This window comes from Rutidosis leptorrhynchoides, chromosome 9, assembly GCF_046630445.1.
Source record: "Rutidosis leptorrhynchoides isolate AG116_Rl617_1_P2 chromosome 9, CSIRO_AGI_Rlap_v1, whole genome shotgun sequence".
NCBI classification, from domain to species: Eukaryota; Viridiplantae; Streptophyta; class Magnoliopsida; order Asterales; family Asteraceae; genus Rutidosis; species Rutidosis leptorrhynchoides.
In genome coordinates, this window is record NC_092341.1 from 324,330,316 (window position 1) to 324,351,283 (window position 20,968).

The window sequence follows — 20,968 nt, forward strand, 5'->3', positions numbered from 1 at the left end:
CGTTCCTAGAAATAACACGTTAGCGGATCCATAACCCAGTGCACTCTCCCCGGCCGACTGTGTCATCATAACGTCGAATGTCGCGAAAGCCTCCACGGACATATTTCCTTCCAATTGCCGAAGAGCCATCATCTTTTCCATCTTGAGGGCCCATAAACAAGTTTTGAATTGTAAGTACTTACTCAATATTAATTGGAGATGTTACTAACAAATAGGCCTAAAAGATGTGAATGATTTCGAGTTTTTCTCATTACCACAATGAGGTGATTGTTCCTAATGAAACCAATCATTCGGTGGTTAAAGTGTCACAACCATAACCATTTGGATCATTGTTAGCATAATCTTCAAACCAAACATACCTTTTTTTCATAGCATGGTCCTAAAAGAAGCCGTATTTAAAGAGTTGATGGAGTCATATCTTTATGATGAAGAGTAAATGTACTAATTATGAGTAACCGAAATTATTTTTGGCATTAAAGATTTAAAGTATACAAGTTTATATTCACATTATATTTCTTCCGAAAAAATACCACTTAAAGAAGTATTATATGGTACTTGGAGCAATGGTCTTCAAGCTCAACATGTTTTACTCGACATAAATCGGCTCAAGTTAAAAACCTGGTCATGTCTTGACCAAAACTGTATTACATATACGGTTTTGGACTAGACCTAACAGGGATTTTAGTCAAATGTCACGACCGATATGCAACTTTCAAAGTCAACAGGCATGCACGTTGCCACCTAGAGAATCTCCTAAATGTTCCAGATTGATTAGAAAAATATTCATCTAATAGAAAGAAAAACTAGTACGGTTGGTCAGTTAAATTCAATAATAGACTTCTGTTAGCATTTGTTAGCATTCCAGCCTTGCTTCGTCATACACGGCTACAGATCTTTCCGACTAAGAAATGGGTCCGAAGAAAAATCTCTATGTGATATGGCTTCTTCCTATCCCTATGAATTCCGTTTGACCTAGAAATGAAGCTTAGATAGATTCGGGTTTTCTAGCCCAGCCCATGAGTAGAGTTGCTTCGGGCCGGACGTGTATGTTCCATCTCTAGATAGTGTACATACACACCATGCTAAGCCTACCCAAAAACATTTTGTGCAATATACAACACCTCTATAATTATGTATTATTCATATTTCTCACCAATTACATGAACCAAACAAGAGACATTTCTCTTCTGTCACTTTACACTTGCAGAAGGTTAAAAACACTCAAAAGATTACTTTTACAAAACTCTATCAGCAATATTATAACATGTGAGACTTATTATTTCACTTCAAACCATAAAAAAGATAAGAAAACGTTCCTGAGGAAGGGTGTTAATGAAAACTATGGATATTTAGCTCGTGTTCTACAACGAAGATGTTAATTTATACATGATCATCGGTCTCACCACCCTCAGTTGTGATGCTTCTCATGCTCTCTGTCTTTGGAAGAAGGGAGCCTTTATCTCGATACTTGACCCGTTTGGGTGGCCCGTTTTTCTCTCCCTTTTTCCATACTCTTGCAGATACCAACTTTAATCCTCTTCTTATGTACGTCATTAGAAGCGTAACGAGCTCTCTGCAGAGTAAAACATATCATGTCATCTGCTAAACTCATGATAATATCACATATTATATTTTAATCCCATAAAAATAGTTGTAATCTGTAATTGCTACATTTCATTTCTTAAAACATCTTTTAGGATAAATTACTAAACTTACATTTTACACGCATTTTCATCCGTACAAACTATATATATCGATTTTGGTATACAAGAATATTTGTCTTCACCAAAGGGTATTTTAGACAATTAGCAACAAGCAAGACACGTATCAAACCGTGTTGAGTAGTTTTTACAGGACAAAAAGACTACATCACGCCTAAATTGACCAACGCCACAATCAAACATATAAACTAATCTAGGACTTAATGGGATTACAAGGTTTAAATGTTTAAAAGCCCGTAATGTAGAACATTCACTTCATGTTACATAAAATTAAGAGTAAAGAAATTATACTTACAAGGGTGAACATGGAGATCGGCCACCATTGACATAGTAAATGAACAAATACGCATCATAATGTCGACCATTGATATAATAAAAATCATGCAACCTCCTTACACAATGGAACGACATTTTCTGGTACAAATGGATTGCAGAATTGTTATAAGAGATAACATGCAGGTAAACCGCTCTGCCATTTGGCATACTTGACCCGAACTTGATCACCTCTCGGATTAGTGAAGTTGCTGGAACGTAACAACGCAACATAATACATAACCAAAACGGGCATTTGGATAATTATTATCTTAGTAATGGGTAGAATAATGTTTACCTATACCAAAATTTCTATAAGACTCTACAACGCCTAATGTTAGAATATAAACCAGAGCCTGATCTGATCTTGATTGGTCAAATATTAACATATCTTCTATCTGTATACAATGGAGCGCGTTAGTGGCAGTTTCAAGTATATGTAATATTGGCTGATAGTACAACTATAACATTTCAAAATTCATACTTATTACAAAAAAAGTGTGGTTCTATGGCTAAAAATATAGTAGCTATGACAAACCGGCTGTCGAATATAGTGTTTGGATGCACTTTTGTTGTTTTAACTTGTCATAATCAGAATATAGTGTTTGGATGCACTTTTGTTGTTATAACTTGTCATAATCAGATAATCGGTTGTTTAAGTGTTCATCAAACATACCTAACTTCTTGCGAAAGAAGATGTGAATTTATGTATTGAGTAAGGGTCTATTTACTTTCCACTTAATGACATGTTTCCGTACAGCTCTTAATTCCACAAGTAAAATTGTTGTTTCGTTGTCACTTAATCTGAAAAATGGTACAGGAGACATAGAAACAGAGACCCCTTCAGGCATATGGAAACAACACTTAATACAAAATAAAAGTAAACGGCCCCTAAAAGTCTCTCACATTAGGTTAGAAGAAGGCGCAACTATTTATTTTATTGAAATTAATAAAATCAATTCGCGAGAGGCATAATATGTTCATCTCGAGATTAAAGAACTAATTATTCCGACAAAAGTTGGAATAATCAATGAGTTTCAAATAAACAAAGACAAACAACTACTAAAAATACTAATGACTAAAATTATAGCTATAACTAGATACCATATATTGAGAAATCACCTCACTTTCTTTTGCCATTATAATTCGAGCGGTAACAAATCCGATTAGTTCATCATTTTGCCCATCAGGACGATTGCGATCAACTGCTCCCCAAGAAACTATATCACGGCCATGAACAACGTTGTGGAAGAATTCAATTTCATACCTATTATAATCATAATGAGCTTCTTGTTAGATAATCATGTCTTATTTTTTTTCAAAAATGACAACTTTATTTATATATTTTATTTTTATTGCTAACCTGATGGGAAAAAGATCACCATGGATTTTTACAAGAACTTCCAAATCGGAAGGTTCTATCGGCCGATAAAATATGGAAGGATGACGAGGTGCTCTCAAGTTCATCATTGAATAAGAAGGCGATTAGATCGGGAGTTATTTGTTTCCATTTATGTTACTCAACCACTAGGATCCGTGCAGCAATAATCCAAACTAATAGATAACATTCCACGTTAGTAGTTGCTGACATCAGCATATCGAAAGACGAGATGATAAAAAAGCTTATACGTGTTAAAATGAAATTGTTTGAGAAAACAAAATTGAATATCACAATAAACAATAAACATATTGAGCATGCAACTAGTGTCTGGTACGCAGTCATGTTTCACTACGGGTACGGATTTAGGGGGTGTTTAATAAGGGAATCAAAATGAAATGGAAATGATAGATGGTCGTCCGTATTGATTGTTTGATTCCCATTCCCATTGTAACTTTCTATCAACCCCAATCTTATACTAATTCCTAACTGCAATCCAAACGCTACGTTAACAGCATGGTGGAATGAGAATGTAAATCAAATTCACTGATATGATCCATAATTTTAAAAGACAGATCCTCAAATCAAACAAAATCTACCAATTCCATCTGAATACTATTTAAAGAATTCAATGGAAACCTTTACTATCTCAGCATAAATTCTTTATAGATTTACACCCTCATTTACTAGTAAAAAAACTATCAAATTCTTTATTAGTAATTAATTTTGGTTCAATTCTTTATCTAATACGGAGTATAAAACAACCTTGCTAGTTAAATCTCACTATAGATTAAAATTTAAAATATATACATTATAAAAATATAACAGACTTTAGTTCAGACTTCAGACACTAGCATAAACCAAACAAATGGGCTAAAATTCATATTTTAATTGAATTAAAAGTCTTTATAGCAAAAATTAAATCATGGGTAGAATGCAAATCAAAATGAATTCACTTAAAAATCAAATCTTTATCATAGATACTCTCAAGACTGAAACTTTAATCAACAGATTATGATCAAGAATTCAAGATCAAGCTAAAAATTGAATTAAAATTGAAAAAGGTAAGGTCTTACCGAATCATAAAGGTGCAGAATTAGGTCGAAACAAATATATTATTATCTTGATTGTATGTAAAAAGGAGATATTGAGGGATCAAAGATGGAAGTGAAAAAAGTGGGAAGAAAGGAATCTTGAAATGTGATGAACAAAAACAAGAAACAGGGATGGATTTGGGTTTGGGTATGGGTATTGGTTTGGTCAACCACTTTCAATTGAAATGGAAATTCCAAAATTCATTAGAGTTTATTTTATTTTTCGTTCTTGAGTGGCAAGAGAATCCATTTTTGCTTCAACAAATTTATTTTTCTTGTTTCGGATATGGGCAGGGTCACGGGAAGAACCCGTTTAACGACGACTACTAGTCTAATACTACCCATTACCCGTCACCATAAATGAAATAGTTTTATTTAGAAAGAAAAAAAAAAAAAAATAGTAGTTGTAATTTTATTTGTATTTGTAGATTAAGGTTTTGTGTAATAAAATTGAATGATTTAGTTTAATGAAATTTAATTTGAATGATTCATGGTCTCTTAATAAACTTGATATTGAATGAAAATCAATTGTTTGATAATCATTTTGAATGAACGATATGAATCGGATAAAATCACATTATTAACGTGTTACATGAATAAAAAATTCAATATATTTATTTGTTAAGTGTTTTGGATATGATTTGAGAAGGATGTTATAGAAAATTTAGGTGTTTAATGGTTAATAGAGTGTTTAAACTATGAATGGTTCAGCACTGAATGTCGAACTACTCAACATCATATGTTATTTAGAAGTCAAAAATAAAGACATTGAATAATGAATGATGAAACATTCAACACTAAACCATTCGGAAATACAAACATACCCCAAACCATTAAATAATTAAGGGTTATTAACCAATTTTTTCAAAAATGTTAAAAATAGTTATGACGTTTTTTTGCCATAAAAAAGTCATAAAACAACAAGAGTGACTTCGATGTGCTAAAATGTTGACGGTTGCTCAGCAGTGAGCTTTTTCTTCAAATCCCAAACAGCGAAAGTTTGTTTCCCATAATCAACGGTCAAGGATGCACATACAAAAAACCTGTAAATAAGCAAACAAATATGAGTATACAAAAATGTTATCTAATTTCAACTTTTATTTAATGATACGCAAGAGATGCGAAATATTTGTGTCTTTCATACGCAAGAGAAGCAAATCATGATGCAAATCCTGATGTTGGCAACACGTTATTTAGGCAACGAATTAACAAAGTGAAAGTGTTGCCCAATCTGAGGTGGCAAGCAGCGTTTTGGAAAAAGATGCAGTTAATAAAGCCAAAGCCTTTGATGAGAAGCTTTGGTTCACTTTCACAGCTGCAACAAAAGCCGCTGCAGTAGATCAAAAAATTGGTCTTAGCGAAAAATTCAGCATATGCAAAAAACTTGCGAACGAGGAAGTGAAAGATTTTGATCAAAGTTTCAAGTGTCTGAAATGACCAATAGGTCTTTGCAACTGCAGAGCAGACGGTATGTGAAGCAACGTTCGCAATTATGAACAATCGGTACGTGCTGACTGGTATTATTCGACAAAGTTTCCACCTTTCTGCCGGGAACGTTCAGCAGGTAACAAAAGCTGACGAAGAAGTGGGTCAAAAGACGATGGAAAAAGTGACAAGGAGAACATTTTGGAAACACCGAGTCAACTGGGAAAGAACCACCAAGTTCACCTAATGGTCCCTGTAGCTCTGCTCAATAAGGTTATGGTTTCATTTAATTAATAGGGTGTAGATTGTGCAAAAACTTGTGGATTCGTTGGAATACGTTTAAAGTATATGTGTAGCATAAAATCCTGCATTTAGATGCTGCACGTACGTTTTCTTTGTTGATTACTGGCGATAGGTACGAAGCTCTGTAAATCGCTAACATGCATTTGTACACTCTTCAATTACATCATTACGATTAAATGTAACAATGTTTATCAGCTATAACATCTTGCATACGCCAATCACAATATTGCTCATGACCCAACGACAATTTGTAAGCAATGTTTTCAAGGGATCCGTGTGTTTGCAGGATCAGAACATGTTATGTCCAGGGTTGTCAGCATTTAGAATTTCAAATGTAAATAACACATTCAAAGCGCAAAGTAAATGATCCAAAACAAGGTCTCATACTAAGATCACATAAGGTTTGACATGCAAAGTTTTTTCATCATCATCATCATCATCATCATTGTTAGTGTGACATGGTTCAAAACGATCAAAGAAAAGTAGGAAAAAATTAACAGATCTGCTAATCATTTTTCTTCCAACATAAGCAGCAGCTAATCTCTGCATTTAAGAGAGACCCCAAGGCATTCATAGGTGGTGCTACTATAGAAGCTTCAACCCACCGGTTACATCATCAACCATATCAGCAGGTCCTGCATGTGTGTGCCCTTAAAGATCAGTTTTACAGTATTGGTAAGAGTAAAGGTAGCTATTTTGACCCATTTATGATTCGAAACACAATTTGTTTAACTGTTGTGCCTTTTGTTATAAACAATTCCTGTGATATTAGTGACAAGAAAAGCCAAAACTTTACAAGAATAATCTAAAGATACTGAACCGATATAGAAGGTCATATGCATTGAAAGAAACCAATTTGGGCTACTTTCAAATCTTTGATGATTCGACCCATTTGGCCTGCTTCTTTAAAGTTAAGTTTTATATTTAATTTTTATAACAACCCAACCTTTCTGATCCCATCATCCATACCAAAGTTTACCCTTTTTTGACTCATTACCCCACCCGGCCAACCAGATCTCTTTTTTTTTTTTTTACTGACGAACAAAATCTGCCCCCTATACCAAAAACTGAAAACTTACCAAGAATTGCCATCACTGTCCTTGAATCTGGAAAATAGAGGAAAATTAGACGTTTCCCAAACCAACGATGCACAAATACTAAATATAAACATGACTAAAATAAAAAATAACAGTCTCAGAATGCAGAGAAAATGAAAAAAAATACAAAAAATCTAACATATCTGACATAAAATACATCTTTAGAGTGCTGATAGCACGAAACTATATATATAGCGAATAATTACATAAAAAATATGGAAGCTTACTTGGAGCTATCTGTGTGCGCCCTGCATCAACGACAATATGAGTTGGTATAGCCAGTGATTTTGCTCTTCCCTGCATAATAAAGAGTTCAAAATTAGCATGATCACCTCGAAATAAATATAGAATAATATATAATATTTATTATTTATTAATAAATATAAAGTTGAGAAAACGTAAAACATTAATATTTTAATATTACAAATCAAAGCAATAAAATTTCAAAAACCATACTTGTAATTCCAACATATCATCTTCACTTTCGATTTTCACCACCACTTTAACCTGCCCACACATTTCCCACCTACATAAGTGCATAAACACAGCCAAACATAATCAACGAATAGTACATTGAAGTGCATTTTACGATATCAAATGATATGATATGATTCACAAAGCTACCTGCTTAAAGCTTTAGGTGCTCGGTGAAGAATCTTTTTATACAGACCCAAAGTTGCATGACTGCCAAACCAGCACAAATATATCTTAGCCAGAAAAAAAGTACAAATACATAATCTTATTTCATTTTTAAACCTGTATAGAAGCTTCCATGAGTGAAATAACGAATTAAATCACGTGATAGGTACTACGAACGCACATTATAATGGTCTTCGTTACTAATTGTATATGTAATTTTGACGCATTCCCCAAACAGCATACACTAAACTAGCAGTCTATATATGAATTATTTTAAGTAGAAAACGTGTAACATTTCTTACATAAACGAAATTATAAATACCTGCATTGGGCAGCAATCTTCCCTTTTCCCATCTTTAGGTCATTTCTTACAACCAACACCTGCATAAAAACAAGAAACGTCTATATGACAGCCTATATCTTTAAAATTACATGCTCGTGCAAACATCAAGGGAACTCGAATTTGTGTTTTGAAAATTTAGCACATTATTATGTTCTCAAAATGCCAGAGTCGGCTTTATATTCTTGGAAAAATAATTTGAAAGATTATTTACGGGTCAAAGAAACAGTTTGATAAACAAACCTAATATATAATTACATCTTCATCTATTTATTAATCTCATTTGAGAGACACGCCCATTTCAAAGTGTTACGGAGTACTTTTTCACAAATAACATCTCAGTTTTTTTGTGTAGAACATTAAAACAGAAAAAAATAAAATACACATCCAAATACTATCATTGGTAATCCCATTTGTTTTGGCTGAACATCTTATTCTTGTTATTTGATATCGAATAATAACTTTCAAAACGCACATCCAGATAACCTTTTAAAGAGTCATGACACTTATACGCAAATTTACCATCTTAAAATCTTCAATAATCTCCGCAAGTTTTTCTATCTCAAGGGGCGGTTTACCCCGTCCCTTTTTGGTTCCATCTACTATTGAAGCAGTTTCAGCTGCTTTTTTAATCGAAAGAAACTTGAGACCAGTTTTTTTTGCACCAACGAAGAATCCCAAAGCAACACAGCCTGCCCCGACGAAAATAGCACTCAGCCATGACGTTACATCCATCATATACCCAAAATCAATTCAACACCTTTTGCTCAAATCCAAACGAAATATGATTATTTTCAACACCCAAGGAGCTACAAAAAAATTAAATGTACGAGTATTAGTTGCAAGTCGTAATGACATAACTTTCTAGAGACCCTTCAATAATTTCATTATTGAGTGTTTATTGCTACAAAGCATGTTCAAATTAAGCACCACTCCAAACGTCTACTACTATTTTATTAGACTTTAACGGGTAAACGAATTAGGTTTTCATGTTCAAACTACCCGGAGAATGAGAGTATTTTTACTCATATGTACTACGCAGCCTAACCGGGTTATCATGTAACCATTTGACAATCCCAATATATGTTGATAGTGAGATTTGAACCCGAAACGTCGGGTGGAAAATGGATTAATCTTGACTTTACACAAAAAATTAAAAAAAAAAAAAAAAAAATGGTTGTTGCTTTTAAAAATGTAACAAACATACACAAAAAGGGCAAATGTATAGCTTTTTGTAGATATTTACAAACATACATATACTCCTAACTCATGTATCTATATCATCGGCCCCAAATCCATCGATTAACCTAAATTAACTAAGCTATTAGATTAATTAGATATTTAGATTAATAAGAATATATAGTGAAACATAACTAGTAATTGGCGGCTAGAAAGCATGAATTTTGAAGGAGTTATTTGAAAAAAAAATACATAAATTTACAATAATTCGTAAACAGGGAACAAATGGATAGTTAATGAGACTTGAATTAAGTACCAGTATGTTGATAATACACAAAACAGCATCTGGGATATTGATCGATCGGAGCTCAGTTGGGGATGCTTAACTGCCTGCGGCGCCCCACCACGCCTATAATCTTTGGTAAATTTTTATTTTTTTTATTAGTTTTTCACATATAAACATGGTTGAAGTTTCTACTAAGATTTTAATGAAGTACATAATTGGTCCCTGTCTTTATTGTGAATAATTACGCTATCATAAGTTAGATTTGTTTAACCGAATAATAATTTTATTTTATTCTTTATTCTTACTAATAATAAGAAACGGAAGTAAGTCAAGTGTTGAGTTCATGTTATTTCTACAAAATCCAATAAAATTTCTTGCAAGATGAAAAATTCAAGACTTATATATACTTGGTAGTAGTAAATAATAAATATTTGTATTTTGTTTGGTCAAAAAGATATTCTATATAAATTTAAATAAATAAAATTATTATTGGTGACGGATGACTGAGGACATAGAAGCAAAATGTCAAATAAAATAATTTTTAAATGCTATATAAAATATCAAATTGACATTACAAAAACTCTAACATGAGTTTATTTAGTTATTATTTTACGTCGATTTATTTAAGGTATTTTCAATTATCTACTTTAACACGCTTTCTTTATCTAATGATATAATTATAAAGTTTACTATAGTTAATATTAAACGTGGATTAATGGAGTTTGCTTAGATAAGTAACTTGTATTTTACTTATAAGTGATAAAGTGCTTACTAAGTTTACTAACATTTAAATTAAATTAATCATTAATATAAATCTCCTCATAGTTCTCTTTGCTCGCTATAAGTAAAGTACCAAAAATATTAATAATGTGTGTGTTACTTTGTAAGAAAAATAATAATGATTAATGATAATATAATATAATTGTCACCACTCACCACCAACAATAGCATATACCATGGCACTTATTACTTAAAATATGAGTAAATGTGCACGAAAATGACTACTTAGATAAGGTTAGGGGCTACAATTGTTAATTTTACAATGTTTAAGGACCATTCATGTTAACTTGAAAGTTGAGGGTATAAGCTGACTTTGCTTCATCTTCAAGCTTCCAGAACCACTGCTACAAAGTCTTCCGGACGACCACATTCTAAAACCCCCTTTGCATAAACCAGAAAAACCTAACTATTTCATCTTTCAATTTCAGCTCAATAAGGTACTATTTCGATCCATATTCATAATTCATAATCTATATTATAACTATACATAATAGATAATAAATAAATGTTATAGTTTCATAGTTTATATGAAGTGATTATTAATTACTGTATGATATATTATGCGATCATTCATTATCTGTTTGTAATCTGTCAAGATTATGATGTTTATTAGCAGTTATACTTGTAATCCGACTTCGTAATTTAATTATCTGTTCATCTAATCGTTTTTTGGTTCATCCTGATATTTGATCCTTCGTAGATAAAGTCTATTTCAGCTGTATATGTGTGTGTATGTATGTTTATATAGGATATCATCTTATTTTATACATGTATATAGAGTTATCTGATTACTGTGTACTTAAATTAGGTTAATTTTGACTGTTGAAGGTTGAGCGTTTCAGGTTTTGAAGATCTGATTATATTAAGGATCAGAGTAAACTCTGTTGCTAACTTAGGTTTTGGAACTATGAGTGATAATATAATGGACAAAGTTAATGCGCTCGGTGAGCGTCTTAAGATTGGTGGATCTGAAGTTGGTCAGAAAATTACTGCAGGCGTGAGTTCAATGAGTTTTAAGATGAAAGAGTTCTTTCAAGGTCCAAATCAAGCTGATAATCTTGTGGAGGAAGCAACTGCAGAGACGCTAGATGAGCCTGATTGGGCAACGAATCTTGAATTGTGTGATATGATTAATCATGAGAGGATTAGTAGTATTGATATGATACGTGCGATAAAGAAAAGGATCATGTTGAAGAACGCTAGGATTCAGTATTTGACTCTGGTGTTACTTGAAACTGTGGTTAAGAACTGTGAGAAGGCTTTTTCAGAAGTTGCTGCAGAGAGGGTGCTTGATGAAATGGTGAAGTTGATTGATGATCCACAGACGGTTGTTAATAATCGTAATAAAGCTTTGATCTTGATCGAAGCTTGGGGTGAGTCTACCGAGGAGCTTCGTTATCTGCCTGTTTATGAAGAGACATACAAGGTACCACTTCAAATCTTTACATATAAGTCGACACGCAAAACATTGTTTGTTAGTTATATTGATTCTGATGTAAGATTAAGTTTGTTGTTGTTTATGTATGACAGAGTTTGAAATCGAGGGGAATACGATTTCCTGGTCGAGACTCTGAGAGCTTGGCTCCTATATTTACTCCTCCTCGTTCAATTCCTCAAACAGAAGTATATCCTGTTCCACCACAACAGTTTCATCAACAAGAGATTCCGGTTCAAAGGCTATCGCCAGAACAAACAAAAGAGGCATTTGATGTGGCAAGAAACAGTCTTGAGCTTCTATCGACTGTTTTATCCTCTTCACCACAGCAGGATGCTTTGCAGGTACTGTTTATATTCAAATAATCATCTTAAGCGTGTGATATCTGTAGAACTAATCATGAATGTCTTGTTAATATTTTATGTTAGCACTTGATTGACTGCTGATCAGTCATCAGTTACTTGGTTAAGCATCTGTTTGGAAGAGTCTTTTATCTGGTTATAACCACTTTAACAGGTTGACCATATTCTCTATCTGCTTTGGTGGGCACATCATGATGTTAATTTGTACTGATTGTGTTGTATTTTGTAAATATTGGCACAATTGCGACCCATTTACTCAGGAATGGTCAATAGAAGTCATGGTTTATTGCTAACGGGTCAAGTGGGTAAGACTTCAAAGGGAACAGATCAAATTGTTGAAAGGGTCAGACATGTTGAAAGTTTCCCCATATAATTCTAATAGAAAGATAAGAATATTATTGAAATAGTATAATTATTGTAAATCATATCTGACACTCTAATTGCTTAAAATTATAAAGATAACCATTCTGATCCTAACCTGTTTTGACCTGTTTGTCCAACCCACTCGCTTTTGTTTCAAGTTAAAGCCTCATGTAAATATGATGCACTAAATATAATGTACTTTCAATTTCTAAACCTATTTTTTCTATCTTTGAAAAAAATGGCTTAAACACTTTATCTGTTGTAAGTACAGGATGATTTGACCTCGACACTCGTACAACAATGCCGCCAGTCCCAACTTACTGTTCAAAGAATTGTAGAAACAGGAGGAGATGATGAGGCTCTACTATTTGAGGCCTTGAGTGTAAACGATGAGATCCAAAAAGTTCTGTCAAAGTATGAAGAAATGAAGAAACCTAGTGAGGTACATCGTGAGCCAGAACCTGCTATGATTGCTGTTGCTGCAGAGCCGGATGAGCCACCTCAAGTAGGAAAAGAAGAATCGTTGATCCGAAAACCTGCAGGGTCTCGTGGCAACAACAATAACGATGATATGATGGATGATCTTGACGAGATGATATTTGGGAAGAAAGGCGGTGGCTCATCTGAACCAAAAAAGGATAAGCCATCCAAAGATGATCTTATTAGTTTTTAGACCTTTCCAGCACATAATGTGTTGCTCACAGATTGTGATGAACATGATTTTTTTGTTTTGTGTTATTTTATTGAATCTTCTTGATGTGGGGTCATATTTGGCTTTACCATTGTTTTTATAAGCATTTTGTGTATGACAAGACAAAGCTGGGTGAATTGTTACTAAAATTTTACTTTATAGATGGACACAATTTATGTAATTTGTTGTTTGAAAATTACATCAACGGTGTGTACTCTTTCCACTTTTGTTGTCTTTAAATACTTTTTCCAAGTTTTCGATGTTTCAAGATCCAATTTAGCAGCTTTTTGTTCCATTTCACGTGGAGTAAAATTCTCATCAGTACGAGTCAAAGAAATGGCTCCCTGGCCTCTGATATCGATATAAAGGACACGACGAGTAAAAATACCCTCTTTAACTTCTATTCTGACGGACTGAATATCTTTTATAAGAAATTGGAGGAAGACCCGACGATTTTTTCCAGGATGTTCAAATCTCACTAACATCATATCTTGGCTCGCTAGGGAAAGTGTCGAGAATGACAAGTTAACCTGATTAGGTTGTGTACATGCAAGCATCGTCGAGTAGCCTGAATAGAAAATTGTTTATTGGTTCTCCTCGAGTAGCCTGAAATGGAAATTTTTATCGCCTCTCTCCGAATCGTCTAAATGGGACAAATCTTATCGGTTAACGGTTAACAGTTTTTCGATCTTAAAAATAGTAAAAGTGCATGTGATAGCTACCCTTAGTACAATACACAAATCTATGCCGTTTTATGAAAGAAGCTTGTGCAAATTTAATCCACCTTAATCAAAGTTCAAATTTCATCCGACTTGTAGACTTTGGCCTTGCGTATTGTGACGATCGCTCCAAATCCATATGGACGAACACGTCATTCATCGATTTCATTGCGAGGTATTTGACCTCTATATGATACGTTTTGTAATCATTGCATTCTTTTGAAAAGGCACACCATAAATGAATATTTAAATCAAAAGTTTTCGACATCTGATGATTTCTATATATAGACAATCACCATAAATAATAGTTTACAACAGTACTTCCGTTGACAATGCAGTCAAAATAAGATACATGGTGATGATTTGGTGAATGCAACGTTTCCTTGAAAAATATGTCATATAAGACTCCATGCACATAGCTTGTCTAACATCTAAGCAAACAGCGGAAGACTTCTAGGAAACCTGAAAATAAACATGCTAACAAGTGTCAACACAAAGGTTGGTGAGTTCATAGTTTTAATGTTTCGTATAATCTGTATATAAAGGTGGATCACAAGATTTCAGTTGTTTCATCCAGAAACGTTTATCAAAATATTCTACAAGATTGAGCACCCTGGTAACTAAGCTTTAACGTTATAATAAGTACCCATGTTTTAACATACATGCAACCAACATGTACAATACACGCAATCCAACGTGTACTAACCTCAAATAGCATACGTCTGTTTTATAGTTCAGGCTAGGGTTTCTATACCTGGAACAGACGGGGATGTCAAGCCCTATGGATCCATATACTATTACTCGCGCCCACCAGTTCTTATAACTGGCAGTTACTAGTTACCAAAGCAAAGGGATTTTTGGTTCAAACTCGGTGTAGAATTTAGTATGTACTTGTATCCATTGCGTTTAAAATAAAGTGCATGTATTCTCAGCCCAAAAATATAGATTGCAAAAGCAATTAAAAAGGGAGCAATGAAACTCACCTTAGCAGCATATAAAGTCGTTCACCAAAATGTGACCGAAACACGGATTACCAAATAAACGTAGATCTCAACGTATCAATATTGAGATTCAATATTGTAGGATAGTACGTAGAAGTAACGGAGATGATAAACACTAGGTTTGATTCACAAATATACCCCCGAACATTATCCATAACCTCCTTGGCAATAACTCATAATTTCCTTAGCTCTATCCCGCTTGAAAACCATTTTGAAAGTGACACGCTCAAGACCTCGTCGTAGTATTTTATGTATAATATTACTAATAACACTAATAATACTAATAATATTAGGAATAATAATAATAATAACAATAATAATAAGATTAATAATAAGATTAATAATAATAATAATAATAATAATAATAATAATAATAATAATAATAATAATAATAATAATAATAATAATAATAATAATAATATAATAATAATAATAATAATAATAATAATAATAATAATAATAATAATAATAATAATAATAATAATAATAATATAAAATAAATACTTACAGAGTAATTTTAAATCAATTCAGAACCAGAAATGATCGGCTTTTATAGATGTGGCCTGTCCAGGGTTGTCATGCCATCGCATGGCTGGACAGTGTAATTCCCATGCGATCGCATGGGAAGCTTTTCCAGCTCACATATGATTTTGTCATGACTCTTGTCGACATATTTATTTATATTATATTTATAATATATAATTTATATAATTAATTATATATTATATTAAATTCACGTGCATAGTTGACTTGTAATTTTTATTCCGATAAGTCGTACGTCATCACTTGACTTATGTCCCGGTTCCGGTTTTTCGAACGTCCTATCGTATACTGAGAAAACTTGTACTTTACGTTTCGTGAATCGTACCTTTGTCAAAATATAGTCTTAAATCATCCATAAACTATACCACTCGAGGTATAACTTATACATTTGAGTGTTTTGGTCATTTACTTCTATAAATCATCGTCTCGCTATTTGTTAACATATAATACATACATTTTCATTTTGAAATAGTATTTTACTGTAGCAAAGTCACTGTAGCAAAGTCAATTTTTACTGTAGAAATTCACTGTAGCAAAGTCAATTTCACTGTAGCAAATAGTGATTTTCGAAAACACTATAGCATTTTGGGTACTGTAGCAATTTGAAAATACTGTAGCAAATTAGTGTTTTACTGGTTCATCTTAAACGCTTTAGTTAACTTATCTAAATATCAATCGAATCAACAAACGAATGTTACTATCGTTTACTAAATAACTTGAAATTATATATATGTATATATTTTTTTAATATACATAAATCAGTTTTTAAATACACATCGCAAGTTATTTATGAATAATTAATATTCCAATTTATATATATATATATATATATATATATATATATATATATATATATATATATATATATATATATATATATATATATATATATATATATATATATCTATTTTCAAATAGATGTTCGTGAATCGTTGGTCAATAGTCAAAGGTTAACTGAATATATAACATTAGTTCAAAAATTTTGAGAATCAATATTACAGACTTTGCTTATCGTGTCGGAAATGTTAATCATACAAAGATTAAGTTTAAATTTGATCAGAAATTTCCGGGTCATCACACGTATTCTTCTAAAGATGGGTTTAATTTATTCATGGGTTATGCTAACACAATATAATATATGTATGCTTAAATTATTATTATTTTTAAGTCGTTAAGGTTATTATTACGCAGCTTAGTGGTTAGGGCCTTTAATTCCTTAAGTTCGAATTCTGTTTAGGACGAATATTTAGTGGTGGTCAGGGATGGGTTGGAAACAGAGAGTAATCTTGCTGGGTTGCGTACATCATCGGATATGTAATGTGTTTGGTAGAGTATTTGTGCAATTTATTTTGATTATATTTTGAATCTAGATCAATATGTCACGGACTTATCTCGATAAGCTCACCGTGCGGCACTTAGTCTCTACTAAGTCAGCCTAGCTCGGACCTTCCAATGATTCAAGTGACTAAAAGAGAACAAAATAGAGAACAAGTGGGAATTTAAAGAAAATGCTTATATTGATTATAAAAGCTTTACAAGAGAGAATAATTGAGTTTTTGAGGTGTGGTGTGCCAAATGAGACCACCCCTATTTATACTACTCCTAACACAAAATGGATGGCTAAGATTAATCTAAATCAATGGTTAGGATCTAAGTACTAGAAACTTCAAGTATATACATGGAGATAGATATTTCCATGAACATTCCATACCATTCCATGGAAGAACTCATGGAAAAATTCTAGGGAGCTTCCATGATGTTCTTGGGCCTTCCATGAGGTTCTTGGGTTAAAACTCTTAATTGGGTCATAATCTTAGTGGGTTGGGCCACAAACTTATTGGGTTGTGACATTCTCCCCCACCTAAGCTCGCGACGTCCTCGTCGTGTGATCCACTTGATACTTCTTGATTTTGTCTGTGAACTGCCACAATAAGTCTTCGGCTTCCCAGCTCGCTTCACTATCAGGCAAGTTACGCCACTTAACTAGGTATTCTCTATAGCTCGGCACGCCTTGTCTCTGTACCGTTCGATGCAACAAGATATCTTCCACTTCGCGATCGAACGAAGTCGCAACTGCCATTGGTGCTCGTTTGGAAACTCCTCGTTCTGGGTCTTCCTCGTCCCCATGATAAGGTTTTAGAAAACTTACGTGGAAGACTGGATGAATCTTTAATTTGGGCGGTAGTTGAACTCGATAAGATACGTTCCCAACACGTCCAATTACCGAGAATGGGCATTCATATCTCCTGATCAATCCTTTGTGCACCTTCCTAAATGTTTTGAATTGTTGAGGTAAAAGCTTCACCATCACTTGGTCCCCAACTTTGAACTCAACATGTCGTCTTTTCTCATCCGCCCATTTCTTCATTTTCTTGGTCGCCTTATCTAGTGATGCTCGCGCCAAGTCGGCTTGTTCGTGCCACTCCTTCATCGTTCTATAAGCGGTTGGGCTGCTTCCATCATATGAAGCGGCCAAAGCATTCGGGGTCAATGGTTGACACCCTGTTACCAACTCAAAAGGACTTTTCCCCGTGGACTCACTCCTCTGCATGTTATAAGAGAACTGAGCAATATCAAGAAGCTTAGCCCAATCATGTTGATTTGCACTTACATAGTGTCGAAGATAGAGCTCCAATAGTGCATTCACCCTTTCCGTCTGTCCGTCTGTTTGGGGATGAAAACTCGTAGATAAATTCAAGTCCGTCCCCATGATCTTGAACAACTACGTCCAAAAACCCCCTGTGAACCTCGGATCTCGATCACTTACTATCACATGCGGTATCCCCCAATACTTCACCACATTCTTGAAAAATAGTTTTGCGGTTTCATCCGCGGTAACTTCGGATGATTTGGCTATGAAGGTACCATACTTAGAAAACCGGTCTACCACGACTATAATACTCCCACACCCTTCTGACTTGGGTAAGCAAGTAATGAAGTCCATGGAAACACTCTCTCATGGTCCTTTCAGTGTAGGTAGCGGCTGTAATAGTCCTCCTGGTTGGCGTTGCTCTATCTTATCTTGTGGGCATATTAGGCATGTCCGCACGTACGTCTCTACGTCGTCTTCCATCCTTGGCCAATAATAAGTGCCTTCTACTAATGCCAGCGTCCTCTTGATACCTGGATGACCAGCCCACTTTGAATCATGACACTCCTTCAAGATTGTCCGTCTAAGATCACCCCACTTAGGCACATATAACCAGTCTCATTTGGTGAATAATAGATCACCCTTGAGCCAAAACCTTCGCGTTTTCCCATCTCGAGCCAATCCAACAAGGTATTTGGCTATAGGATCATGCTCTAATCCCTCATTTATACGATCTTGAAGGAAGAATTGTGGTTTTGTGATCGCTGCAAACTCCGCCTTACGACTTAGGGCATCAGCTACCACATTGGCTTTCCCAGGCTTATACTCCAACACATAGTCAAATTCGGCTAGGAAGTCTTGCCAACGAGCTTGTTTAGGACTCAACTTCTTTTGGGTTTGAAAATAACTCGTTGCCACATTATCCGTCTTGATCACGAACCTTGATCCCAAAAGATAATGCCTCCATGTCCTCAAACAATTAACCACCGCCGTCATCTCCTTCTCCTGCACAGTGTACTTCCTTTCCGCCTCGTTAAGTTTCCGGCTTTCGAACGCGATCGGGTGACCCTCTTGCATTAGAACTCCTCTAATAGCAAAGTCTGGTGTGTAACTCGAACGGAATGGTCACATCCGGAAGTCTCAACACCGGTTCTTCCATGGCCGCTCCTTTCAACTCTTCAAATGCTGCTTGACATTTCTCATCCCACAACCAAGCTTTGTTATTCTTTAAAAATTCTGTCAATGGAGCCGCTTTCGCCGAGTATCCCTTGATAAAGCGACGATAGTAGTTTACTAAACCAAGGAAAGATCGTAAATCAATAACCTTGTTTGGCGCCTCCCACTCTTGGATTGCCTTGATCTTAGCCCCGTCCATCAGCAACTTCCCATCTTTTATTCGATGTTCAAGAAATTCCACCTCTTTTAATCCAAATGAGCATTTCTCTAGTTTCACATACAACTCATTATCTGAGACGACCCGACCCAATCCATAGGGACGAATACAATAACATATGATAACATTGCGAGGTACTTGACCTCTATATGATACATTTTACAAACGTTGCATTTATTCTTAAAAGGCAAACTATCATTACATCAATATTTGACATTTTCGTCTAACATTTCATAATATCCAAATGACCTAATCTGTCATTTACTTATTTATATTCTCTATTGAACTCCAATGACTCGAATGCAACGTCTTTGTATCATGGCTTAAAAGGTCCCAAGTAGTATCCTTAACATGAGCTAATGCACAGCGGAAGACTTAATTCATACCTGAGAATAACATGCTTTAAAACGTCAACATAAAGTTGGTGAGATATATAGGTTTGATGCTAGCAGCGTTATAACAATGGAACACAAGATTTCATATATAAACATTTTAATAAAAATATTCTAAGTGGTTGAGCACTTGGTAACCATACTTAACATTTAATCACGTCGCATATTCCCTTTATTATGAAATCTTACTACACCGTACCAAGGTGTAGTCACGAAACGAAGTACTGTGCAACCGTTGAATACTGGTCGTCCAGTCCGGTTGGGGTTGTCAGGCCCGATAGATCTATCAACAGGATTCGCGTTTACAATACCGCTGTAAATATTAGTTACCAAGCTACAGGGAAGTATGCAAGTGGTACAACTCAACGTAGAATATATTTTTCAGTTACTTGTGTCCATAGCGTAAAACATAAAATACATGTATTCTCATCCCGAAATATTTAGAGTTTAAAAGTGGGACTATATACTCACTTTTGTCTTGAAGATATGTAATTTCGACTTGGTCTCCGATTGATATCACGAACCTATCCATATATAATATATCAATACCTTTTCTTTTTAAACAATCGTCACATATATATACTTATAATACTTTTAATACTTTTAATAATTCCTTAGTCCGTAGTTAGCAGTCCGATGTTAGTAATTCAATTTTAATGGTTCATATTTAGTTGTTTAATAAACCCCCAATGAAATAAATAAAACCCCCATCGTATATGTATTGGTCGAGATTAATCTTGACCCATGGTACCGGTGTTGTCAAATGACGTGTTGCGTACATAAAGTACCGGTGTTGTCAAATGACGTGTTGCGTACAATCATGGGATCTTATGATTAATCTTATCGTATTGTTTACGGGTGATCCTGAACCATATAAAATTAAATTATGAGTACATATGTATAAAATATCATGTTACTTTAGGAA

The 20,968-nt window shown here is 34.2% G+C and overlaps 3 protein-coding genes across 6 annotated transcripts; 1 reads left to right on the forward strand and 2 right to left on the reverse strand.

The window, feature by feature from the left end:
* Window positions 1–1,129: 1,129 nt before the first annotated feature.
* Window positions 1,130–4,775, reverse strand: LOC139867583 (histone acetyltransferase MCC1-like). Of its 2 annotated transcripts, XM_071855949.1 has the most exons (6): window positions 4,488–4,775; window positions 3,397–3,587; window positions 3,156–3,300; window positions 2,332–2,431; window positions 2,017–2,245; window positions 1,130–1,573 (listed from the first exon to the last, which is right to left on the reverse strand). In XM_071855949.1, exons 2-6 carry the CDS (start codon window positions 3,501–3,503, stop codon window positions 1,381–1,383), a joined length of 774 nt encoding a protein of 257 aa, XP_071712050.1. In that variant the 5' UTR covers window positions 3,504–3,587; window positions 4,488–4,775; the 3' UTR covers window positions 1,130–1,380. The 2 variants fall into 2 exon arrangements, with proteins under 2 accessions (XP_071712050.1, XP_071712051.1); XM_071855950.1 differs by lacking the exon at window positions 2,332–2,431 and having other exon boundaries at window positions 3,161–3,300.
* Window positions 4,776–6,597: 1,822 nt separating this feature from the next.
* Window positions 6,598–9,940, reverse strand: LOC139865969 (uncharacterized). Its single transcript, XM_071854089.1, has 8 exons — window positions 9,805–9,940; window positions 8,832–9,118; window positions 8,292–8,350; window positions 7,955–8,014; window positions 7,787–7,856; window positions 7,558–7,627; window positions 7,313–7,339; window positions 6,598–6,868 (listed from the first exon to the last, which is right to left on the reverse strand). The coding sequence occupies exons 2-8, from the start codon at window positions 9,045–9,047 to the stop codon at window positions 6,819–6,821; spliced, it is 552 nt and encodes a 183-aa protein (XP_071710190.1). The 5' UTR covers window positions 9,048–9,118; window positions 9,805–9,940; the 3' UTR covers window positions 6,598–6,818.
* A 953-nt stretch (window positions 9,941–10,893) lies between these two features.
* LOC139866345 (TOM1-like protein 1) lies at window positions 10,894–13,493 on the forward strand. Of its 3 annotated transcripts, none has more exons than XM_071854560.1 (4): window positions 10,894–10,991; window positions 11,397–11,980; window positions 12,085–12,333; window positions 12,986–13,493. In XM_071854560.1, exons 2-4 carry the CDS (start codon window positions 11,462–11,464, stop codon window positions 13,385–13,387), a joined length of 1,170 nt encoding a protein of 389 aa, XP_071710661.1. In that variant the 5' UTR covers window positions 10,894–10,991; window positions 11,397–11,461; the 3' UTR covers window positions 13,388–13,493. The 3 variants fall into 3 exon arrangements, with proteins under 3 accessions (XP_071710661.1, XP_071710662.1, XP_071710663.1); XM_071854561.1 differs by having other exon boundaries at window positions 10,896–10,991; window positions 11,383–11,980; XM_071854562.1 differs by having other exon boundaries at window positions 10,968–10,991; window positions 11,363–11,980.
* Window positions 13,494–20,968: the final 7,475 nt, after the last annotated feature.